The sequence below is a fragment of the Gossypium arboreum genome, chromosome 9, assembly GCF_025698485.1.
Source record: "Gossypium arboreum isolate Shixiya-1 chromosome 9, ASM2569848v2, whole genome shotgun sequence".
NCBI classification, from domain to species: domain Eukaryota; kingdom Viridiplantae; phylum Streptophyta; class Magnoliopsida; order Malvales; family Malvaceae; genus Gossypium; species Gossypium arboreum.
This window is the reverse complement of record NC_069078.1, coordinates 87,774,098-87,785,115: the sequence shown is the minus strand read 5'-3', so window position 1 is coordinate 87,785,115 and position 11,018 is coordinate 87,774,098. Positions and strand designations below refer to the sequence as shown.

At 36.0% G+C, this 11,018-nt stretch overlaps 1 protein-coding gene and 1 pseudogene across 1 annotated transcript; both read left to right on the top strand.

Moving 5' to 3' along the window:
- The first annotated feature begins 357 nt into the window (after positions 1-357).
- LOC108456007 (PH, RCC1 and FYVE domains-containing protein 1-like) lies at positions 358-5,751 on the top strand. Its single transcript, XM_017754598.2, has 9 exons — positions 358-1,125; positions 1,425-1,511; positions 1,784-1,873; positions 1,999-2,085; positions 2,214-2,312; positions 2,389-4,452; positions 4,561-4,707; positions 4,791-5,092; positions 5,289-5,751. Exons 1-9 carry the CDS (start codon positions 1,078-1,080, stop codon positions 5,452-5,454), a joined length of 3,090 nt encoding a protein of 1,029 aa, XP_017610087.1. The 5' UTR covers positions 358-1,077; the 3' UTR covers positions 5,455-5,751.
- A 2,447-nt stretch (positions 5,752-8,198) lies between these two features.
- Positions 8,199-10,559, top strand: LOC128280491 (putative E3 ubiquitin-protein ligase XBAT35; annotated as a pseudogene).
- Positions 10,560-11,018: the final 459 nt, after the last annotated feature.

The window sequence follows — 11,018 nt, the reverse complement described above, 5'->3', positions numbered from 1 at the left end:
TCTGAAATAAAAATTGTATGCAAGTTAAAAAGTTATTTTATTTTTATGAGAAAAATTAAATATTTTTTATTCAAATATTTGTAATTTTAAAACTGAAATATGAAGTCTCTTTTTAATATTTATTTTTAAATATTTTATTATATTTTTATAAAATACTTGTCAATTCGTTAATTTTACTTGTAGAATAATGTACTAAATAAATTTTATTTACTTTAAAAAATTATTATTTTAAAAATATCTATGAATTTTAAAAAAAAATATTCAAAATCAATAACAACATTCAAAAAAATTTGACCGATACCCACCGAAACGTTTTGGCTCGAAAAATAGAACTGCTTTTAAAAGATCATCACCTCTTCCAGTTTCAGTTCCATTTTGGCGGGACACTTTTTCACCCATATTCAATAAGCAATTAAGCAGCCATTAAAATGCTTTGTCGAGAATGGACAAGGGGTTTCTTCAACAGCAACCTTCTTCAACTGCATTTTGATCTTCCATGGGATTGGATCATCCATTTGTAAACTCCTTGCTGTTTTTTTTTTTTTTCAAACAGCTGAGCAGCCATTGCTACTACATTTCCATCAAGGAATTTGAGCCAAGCAAAAAACTATGGAGTTACAACTAAGATTTTCTTTTTAGATTAAAGCCAATTGTCAACGAAATAGAAAATGAAAATTCCTCGAAAGATGAAACGTGGAAACATGAAAGTAAGCCCGCCAATATCTCGCTTTGAAAACTTCTTTTTTTTCCCCTCTCATTTCGCCCTTCCTCTCTCTTTCATTCCCTTTGCAGGACAAAGAAATAAATCATAACCCATTTTTTTGGATCACTTTTGGAACTCTCTGGGTGTTTTATTTTTTGTTTCTAATTTGATGTGAAAAAAAAAAAACAGAATTTCGGGGTTTCTTTTAGTGGGATTTGGTGAAGAGTTTGGGGAAAAAAGGAGCTCTGGTTTTTGTTGATGAGAGGCCGAAGCAGTAATCATATATGAATCTATGGAGATTAGGAGAGTATCAAGGGAACCAGCTAACTTTCAACGCCTGATGCTTGAACGTCCTTTCAATTTCCTTAAATGGAATGGCAGATCTTGTTCGTCATTGCAATTCTGAGCGTGACATTGAGCAAGTAATTGAATAATTGAATTATTTATTCATTTATGCTTGTTTTTCTACAGAGGATTGTTTGGGATTATAGGAAAAAGGGTTTCTAATTGCATGAACTAATTGGATTAAGCTAATGGGTACATTATATTAATGACTCACTTGAGAGTAAAACTCAGAATTTGGTTTCATATATGATTTTATAAACAAAATATGAATAAGAAAAGCTGATATTGGTTCAGATTTTAGCATTATCGTTTTCATTGTTTGATTGTTTCATTTATTTCCCAGATTAATTCTTTACCCCCTTTTGTTTTTTTGAAGGCACTTATCGCTTTGAAAAAGGGCACTCAACTCATCAAGTATAGCCGTAAAGGAAAACCCAAGTTTCGTGCATTTAGACTCTCTCCGGTGAGTTCACTTTTCTATGTATTACATCTTAATGTCGAACATTGGCCATAGACAAAACGTCTAGGAACCATTTTAGCTTTTGTCATCGTATTTACGAATTGAATAGCACTTTCAATCATCCATGTATAGCACTTTATGATCAAATGACTGCAACATCGTGTTGTTGTCAATGGCAATGTTTTAATTCGGATTATTAAAACCAATGCAGTTCTTTCTCTCTTAGAGTAGTGTTTAAGTGCATGTATGATTTCAATTTTAGCTTCATTAAACAGGATGAAACATCACTAATATGGTTATCACATGGAGAAGAGAAGACACTGAAATTAAGCTTGGTCTCTCGTATCGTTCTTGGACAACGAACTGTGAGTTCGATTTCAGCCTTTTGTTTTGTTGCTTAACCACTAAGATTTCCATGGCAGAAAAAAACAAAAATAAACAAAAATAAAAATAAAAGTAATGTTAACCATTTATTTGTTAATTTCTACAGGCTGTTTTTAAAAGATATTTGCGCCCGGAAAAGGACTACTTATCATTTTCGCTTCTATACAATAACGGTGAAAGATCTCTCGACCTGGTTCGTGCCTGTTATTGCTTATATTGCTCTGTTCATTGTATCTTTGGATATGGCGATATGACCCTTCAAGTTCGAGTAATATAGATTATTATGCTATTTATTCATATTAAATTTGTTTACCTCCCTAGATCTGCAAGGACAAAGTTGAAGCCGAAGTTTGGTTAGCAGGGCTCAAGGCTTTGATTGGACAGAACCGTAATAGACGGACTGAGAGTGTTTTAAGTGACGTGAGTTAACCTTTCTGCATACAAGTGTATTTGTTGCCTGTGCTTTTATTTGCTAACTTCAGTGTCTTTGTGACAGCTTCAAGAAGGATATTTTGTACGAAATGGTCCCCGATTTGGTACTGCTCTAGAATCAAACAATTTCTGTAAGGTGTCTATAGATTTCGGAAGCTCAGATGTGGTATCAGAACGTGAAAATATGCAGATGAGAAATAATGGTGGAGATGGTTTCCGGCTTAGTGTTTCAAGCACGCCTAGCTGTGCGAGTGGTGGATCTGCAGGTCCCGATGATATAGAATCATTAGGTGATCTTTATGTGTGGGGAGAAGTTTGGTCCGATGGACTTAATCCTGATGGGTCGGTAAGTTTAGTCCCAGCAAAAATTGATGTGCTAACTCCTAAGCCCCTAGAATCAAATGTAGTACTTGATGTTCATCAGATAGCTTGTGGGGCAAGACATGTTGCTCTTGTAACGAAGCAAGGTGAAGTTTTCACTTGGGGTGAGGAATTGGGTGGGAGACTTGGTCATGGAATAGAGAAAGACTTTAGCCGTCCCCAGTTAGTCGAGGTCTTGGCGCTAACTACTGTGGAATTTGTTGCATCTGGAGAGTACCAGACATGTGCTGTATCCACAGCTGGTGATTTATTCACTTGGGGTGATGGTACCCATAATGCTGGAATCCTCGGTCATGGCACCGACGTTAGCCACTGGATTCCAAAAAGAGTTTCTGGTGCATTAGAAGGTATTCAAGTCTTATCAATTGCATGTGGAGCATGGCATTCTGCTCTGGCAACTTCTGATGGGAAGCTATTCACATTTGGTGATGGAACATTCGGTGTTCTTGGTCATGGAGATCGAGAAAGTGTTAAATATCCGAAACTAGTTCAAATGTTAAGTGGACTAAAGACGGTTAAAGTTGCTTGTGGTGTATGGCATACAGCAGCCATCGTAGAAGTCATAGGCCAAGCTGGTGTTAACGTATCATCGAGAAAGTTGTTCACGTGGGGTGATGGTGATAAACACCGGTTAGGTCATGGAAGTAAGGAAACTTATCTACTTCCTAACTGCGTATCTTCACTAATTGACTACAATTTCCACCAGCTAGCTTGTGGACATACTATAACAGTCGCGCTTACTACATCAGGACATGTCTTTACCATGGGTGGCACTGCACATGGTCAATTAGGTAACCCGAACTCTGATGGAAAGCTACCATGTCTGGTGCAAGAAAAACTTGTAGGTGAATTTGTTGAAGAAATTTCTTGTGGGGCATATCATGTTGCCGTCTTGACATCAAGAAGCGAAGTATTCACTTGGGGAAGAGGTGCAAATGGAAGACTAGGACATGGTGACGTAGAAGATAGAAAAACTCCAACATTAGTCGAATCGTTGAAGGATAAGCATGTCAAGAATATATCATGTGGCTCAAATTTCACTTCGAGTATATGCATACATAAATGGGTCTCGGGTACTGACCAATCAGTTTGCTCTGGCTGTCGGCAAGCATTCGGTTTTACTAGAAAGAGACACAATTGTTATAACTGTGGGATGGTACATTGCCATGCTTGTAGTTCCAAGAAAGCATTAAAAGCAGCATTGGCTCCAACACCGGGTAAACCGCACCGTGTATGCGATACTTGCTATGCAAAACTTAAAGCTGCAGAAGCTGGTAATGCTTCAAATCCGACTCGGAAAGTTAGCGGTCTCAATTCTTCCATAGATAGTAGGGAAAGATCAGATAAGTTCGAAATAAGGCCTTCGAGGCTCTTGCTTTATCCCACAGCAGAACCAGCCAAGTACTTCGAGATCAGGTCAGGAAGACACGAGGCCAGATCCAATTCTCCGTCTCTAGTCCGAGGTTCACAAGTACCATCACTTCTACAACTTAAAGACGTTGCATTTCCAAGCTCATTCACTGCTATTCAAAATGTTTTAAAACCTGTTCCTTCTCCTTCTCCTCCACCATCACCACCACCTCCACCGGGATCTTATTCTCCTATCAACTCGAGATCTTCTTCACCGTACTCCAGGAGACCAAGCCCTCCACGTTCCGCCACACCTGCATTTTCGAAGGGCGTTATGGAAAGCCTTAGGAAATCAAATGAACTTTTGAACCAAGAAGTATCCAAATTGCAAAAACAAGTACTTGTGATATATACCTTTTTGCTATTCCAATTTTTTCCATAATGTTCATTTGCAGCCTACCATAAAAACTAATTCATTTTTCCTCAACTTTTGATCGGTTTTCAGATCAAAAGTTTGAAGCAGAAATATGATTCACAAGACATGGAGATTCTGAAACTACAAAAAAGTGCTCAACAATCCACTTCATATGCCACAAAAGAATCATCCAAATCTAATGAAGCCAAGAAACTAGTGAAATCCATCACAGATCAGGTACCATTTCATTCACTTAAATATTTCACTTTGCTACTACATATATATAACCACTGATTGTACAATTCTATATTGTTCAACAGTTAATGGAAATAACAGAGAAGTTGCCAGCTGAAGTTTCTGATGATGAAACCTTTAAAGCTATTCAAACTCGAGCCAAAACGTTCTTAAACCGACTTGAAGCATCTGAAACTTATTTGCCTGCAAGCTTGGAATCTTCACCTATGGAAGGTAACACGGATGCAAGCAAATGGAGACCATCAGAGTCTTCAGCAATTAGAGACGGAAGTGAAAAGGAAATTACCGAACAATTCGAACCTGGAGTCTATATCACTTACTTTTATCACAATAATGGTGGAAAGATCTTCAAACGAGTTAGATTCAGGTGCGTACTTTATAGTTCATGCATACACGCATATATACGGATTTTAAGCTTAGCTCGGTTAGTTCATGCAACTATATTTACGTGTTGGTGTCCTGCTGACCGAGATTGGAATATTAGTCTCATTCATTGTACAAATTAATGTTGCATTGCAAGTGTTCAATGACTTGCATATATTGACACTCCAGCATTTTTGCAGTAAAAGGAAGTTTGATGAACAACAGGCGGGAGAATGGTGGTCCAACAATAAAGATAGGGTGCTTACGAGGTACAGTCCAAACGCGGCAAAACTGGCTTCGGCTGTTTCATCCCCTACTCCACTGCCGGCTGATGAAGAAACCAGTGAAGCTTCAACCCCTTCCTAGAGTACATGTGTTCGGTAAATATTCATTCATATGCGAGTACAAGGGTATGATTTCAAATATACCCATGTCGGATACAAATTCGTGTCCAACACTTACTCGAGTTAAGATCAAGGGGCTATCTTGACAACAATGGATCAACAATTAGGGGATTTATTTGTTTTTAGAAGAAAAAAAAAAAAAGGTTGGCTATATAATTTTTTCACTTTGTCTTAAAGTTCTCTTGATTTCTTAAACCTAATTTGTAACTGTACAATAGATAATTTTTTTCTTTTTCAATATGATATTTGGTGAAGCTATATATATATATATATATATATATATATATTAGAAATTGATTTATTCAACAATAGTCAATGAAAAGAAGTATATTTTAAAATATTTTATATGCAGTTCACATGAAATTGACAAATCTTACAATGAATCAGTATTGTTCTTAGTAATAATTTTATTTTTCAATTTTGACAATAACTTTGAGTGCTTGAGATTACCTAAAGATGTTAGAGGTTCAATAGGGTAAAAGCATCTCACTAAGATGGACCATGCATAATACACGATCATCTATCAAGAAAATGTGACCATTTGTGTTTGATAGGGTTTGAGCTCGTGCCTTACAATAGTAAAAGTATCATAAAAGCCTTTGTACTAAACATTATATTGGATATTTATTTTTTGTCTTCTCTTTTTAAAAAATGGGTAAATTAATTCTTTTACGTTAAACCAAAGAGTAAATTGACTTTTCTGTTAAAAATTGCATCTATTTTCACTATTAAAACCTGGTTCATGTACATCAGCATGAGGAACACGTTGCACGCCATATGTAATTATTTGGTTATTTTATTAATCACGTTAGTTTTTAATTGTAGAAATGAATAAAAATTATAACAAAAATAACCAGTTTACTCTTCGATCTAACGTATAGAGACTAATTTTATCATTTTTTCTAGTAGAGAGAAAAAATACAATCTAACTTTTAATATAGAAACTTCCATAATACTTTTACTGTCTTATAACGTATTTGACACTTACAAAAAAATAATTGAGTGTTTACAAATTGCATCGAGCCACGTTTTGATTCTTAAAATTTTTTCAAGCTTGGTACACTCAACTCAAATAATTCAATTCCTATTTCAAAAATAATAAAATATTTAAAATGTAAATTTTTATATTAATATATATTTTATTATTATATTTTATAAAATTAATCAATTTAAATTCAAACAATCTAAAAAAAAGGTCATGTAAGCTCGAGCCCACCTTGCACCGGGCAGATAATTTAAACATGTCTGAAGAGATGTTCCCGCCATTTTAGTACACGTCATTTCAGTTAAAAAAGAAAGGTATACTGATATTTTTTCGTCCTTAACCTTTTTAGAAATAATCAATTTAGACCTCGCATAATTGGATGGAAAAATTAACAGTGCCGTTAACTTGCGGATGTCGATGCCACATGTGCTAGTTGCTTGCGTGGCAAATTAATTAAAAATTTCAAAAATTATAAAAAATTTAAAATAAAAATATTTTGTATGTCTTTTTATTACCCTTTTACTTCAGTATAATCCCTCTTCCTCTTTGATCAGACTTCAGAGCAAGGGAAAAAAGCAAAGAAAATTATTCATCAATAGTGGGTCTTGGCGATAACAACAATCCCAGTTGCCACAGCAACAACGACAAAGAAAAAGACAAGAAGAAGAAGTGTGTGGGAAGCAACATGAAGATGAACATCGACTTTCAAATCGGTGATCGAATGGGTTTATTTGGACCACCACCCCAATTCTTCTTCTACGGTGGGTTTTGGGGTGCAAAAAAGTTTGGAGAGAGGGATGCAGATAATGGTTTTTGAATCACATTCCCATTTCAAAACACAGTGATAGGTTCTTGTCTCCTTCTAAGCTAAGTTGATTTATATGCTCTAAGGATTGAATTGCATTCCCAAAAAAAATCATTATACCACTCTTATATGGCTGATTCAGTGTTGATTTATATGCTCCAAAGATCAATGGGTTTCTGTAGATTATTAATTGAAGTCAGAAATATAATTATATTGGTTCAAAGATTAATGAGCTTGTTTTTTTATTGTTAAAATATGATGATTTTTGTGCGTATGGATAAAGGATGGTGATGGATCAACGACGGTACAGCAACGGTGGCGGCAGAGATGGAATCCAGCGAGGCATCATAAGAAAAAAAAAAACTGCCTTTTTCATTTGCTTGTTGTCAACTGTTTAAAAGCATTTGTTTTTTTAGAATTTTGGTTTTTTTTAACAGTTAAAATTTGTTATTTTTTAATTTTTTTAATTTATATAATTTTTACAATTCTTTTTTATTTTTAAAATAATTACTTATATGGTATATAAGATAATATAATGCCACATCAGCAATTAATACATGTAGACCACCACATGGCATCCATATCAGCAAGTTAATGGCATTATTAACTTTTCTATCATTTTTGACTAATTTGACAAAAGATAATAGTTTGAGGGCTAAATAAAGAAAAAAAAAAGAAAAAAAGGGCTAATTTGATTATTTCTGAAAAGGTTGAGGGTGAAAATTGTCATTATGCCAAAAAGAAATTAACACTTGAATTTTCTTTACTTCCATTGACTTCCCAAATTCTTCTTTTTAAGAAACCATTCGTAATTTTGGATTTAATTTCCATTTCATTTTTCCGGGGAAAAAAAATACTAGTTCAATTTTCCATCGGCCAAACGTAAGTGTTTTTTTTTTTCTTTTTTCCTTTTTGAATGGGGCAACAACAATCGAAAGACGTATTGCTATACAATCAAGTGAATTATGGTAACACTAAAGGGATTAAAACTCTTTTCCATGAATTGCTATACAAACTGTGTAGAGTTCTTTTTAAGTGATTTGTTTAAAATTTTCAGCAAATCCATTGGTTATGAATGATGATTGCCAAGCACCACTAGATGTTGCTAGGGCGAAAGGATACGTTGATGTCGTACGGGCTATCGAGGTATAAACGGACCCTTCATTTCCGATACTCTACATATTTGCACAATCTGCTCACATTGATGCTGTGCAGGATCACATGTGTTTATTCTCCGGTTGAATGCGAGAGTTTTATGGACAGGAATTCTTCGAAATGTTTGTTCCTCCTCAAGTGGTTTCAAGAAAAGTATGGGTAATTTAGAATACTTATTGGTGTTAGTTGTGTTTTGCTTGTTTGTTGCTTTATGCCATAGAAGCCTTATGCCTAAATGGTTTCTATTGTTCCAATTCCCTAAACAAAAAAGTGTATGTTCTCATTAATGCGTTTGCTTGCAGTTGGGTCGTTGTTCTACCGATCGGTCCCCGTAATCATACGAAGCCGTTCAAGTTGAGGCTGGCAATATACTCCAGTTGTCAGGTACTGCAAATTTAATTAGTCTCTGTGTGTGTGTGTTTAATGTATAGCAATCTAAGGATGCAAAGAATGGTGAAGTGAGCCAAAATTAAATACATCGAACTTTTTGACCTCGGCTAAACCAATACTTCGAATGCAATAATCCATGAGCTTGTCTTAAAACTGTCCTGCATCTTATCATCAAATTAGCTTCAGCTTTCTTAAATACCTATGACGGTGCGATGTGCATAAATTATGAGTTTACTTACTATTTAGCAGTATGGTATTAGTTGTAGAAACTATGTATGTATAGCTTTTGAACTGATCAAAGTTTGGATGCTACTTGATGCATGGATAACAAACATGAAAGGAAAAAAAAAAAAAAAAGTAGCAGTTGAATAAATTCTGAGTATGCAAGGTTTTATACCCTTTTTCTCCTCGAGTAATTTTCCACATCTTATTTGGATAATTGGTGAAACAAAAGGATGCCGAACCACGTACAGTTATTGCATTGTGAAAGCTAATTTGGAGGAACTAAATCTGAACCAGCCTGATCCTTCGGTGACCATCATCGATAACGCAAGCCGTAAGGCGTAAGTTCTCTTGCCAATGTTTCTACTTGGCAATCCCTTTTTGGCTATATTTTGCTTAATTTTATCTTTATGATTGTCTCAAGACATGGGAGGCGGAGGCAAGGCGTAAGCATGGTATTTATCAGTTACTAATAAAAACCCCTGAATTTGACTGAAGTTTCATGTAAACATGATAAAACTAGAGTTCTATGATATTGGAAAGCACCGGTACTCGAAACTGCAGGCTTCGCTCAAATCTTTCTTTGGATAAAAGGCTTCTTTCCCTCTTGTGACTGCTTTGTCAATAGGTGAAAACTGGTTATTTAGCTTTGACGCTTGGATACTACGTTTTATTTGTTTCAGGTTTTGGATGATAAGATGCATGTTTTTCGACATTGCAATTCGCGTCATCACGGTCTGGTTCTTTTTCAGAAACAGAAATCGAACTTGCACCTTGCACCTTGCACCTTGCAACGAAAATGGCATGCAGCAGCTTCATTGGTTTTCTGACGCATGCAAAGGAATTCCACAGGTATTTATCCACGCACGCTTTATATACAGATGTTTCTTTTATGCTTCTTTTTAAAGTCATTGGTAATAGGAAGCCGAATTGTTCTGTCAACAATCGTGTTTTTGCCTCCCTCTTACGATAATTCAATCGTTGTCCAGTTAGAGATTGTTGGAATTGGTCCGTGAAAAGGTACGTGTTTTAGGACCGGTTGCTTGAGGGTGTTGAATAGTTAACTGGTTAATTTTTACGTCGAATCTCCATTTTATTTATGGCATTGGAACTTGTAGGCCAGGATTCCTGAATTCCTGCATAATTCTCAGCCTCCGGCAGCTCCGGCAACTGCACGACCGAACGCAGAGGATTTAGAATTAGCAATGGCGATCCATGCCTCTATCCAATCAGCTATTTTGGAGACATCTATTGTCGATTTGCACTCTGGAAATGTAGTGCATCTGCTGATTGGGGTAGCTCTTCAAGTACCAGCGAATGGACTATGATCGAAGCTAGCTCCGGTACCATTTCAACTGAGGTAATCGAGATCCATAACAATGAAATTTCTGCTGTCCCACCAACTTCAATCCCATCAGCACCACCAGCCACGAAAGAGGTTGTAGAAGATAGTCCGATCCAATATCAGTCAATCGGTTCCGCTCCCATCAATGCCTTCCTCAAACTGTGAAAGCTTACTTTATAGTGCCGGTAAAACAAAACACGACGAAGGCCCTTTATTTACAATATGTATGGATGCTCCCTCAGAAGCAGCCTGTGGTCCTTGTGGCCATGTCGCCGGTTGTATGCGTTGTTTGAATGAGATCAAAGCCAAGAAATGGGGTTGCCCTGTTTGTCGTGCCAAGATTCAGCAGGTTATTATTGTGTTTGACATTCACATCCGAGTTTTCCCGACCTGTAAAATATATTTAATCAGTTTATTAGAACTATATAAAAGTACTAAATACCGTAAAAGTACCCATTGAGACAATACTAGCTCTGTGCAGTTTTGGCATTGATAGTGTTCCATCAGGCTTAGATAACACCTAAGTCAACCACCTCTAACAACTAAGTCACTGTTACACAGCCTTATCACCCGCGAGTTTTGCAACTCAGGTGATGGCAGAGTACTCACATAACAAGGATTTTG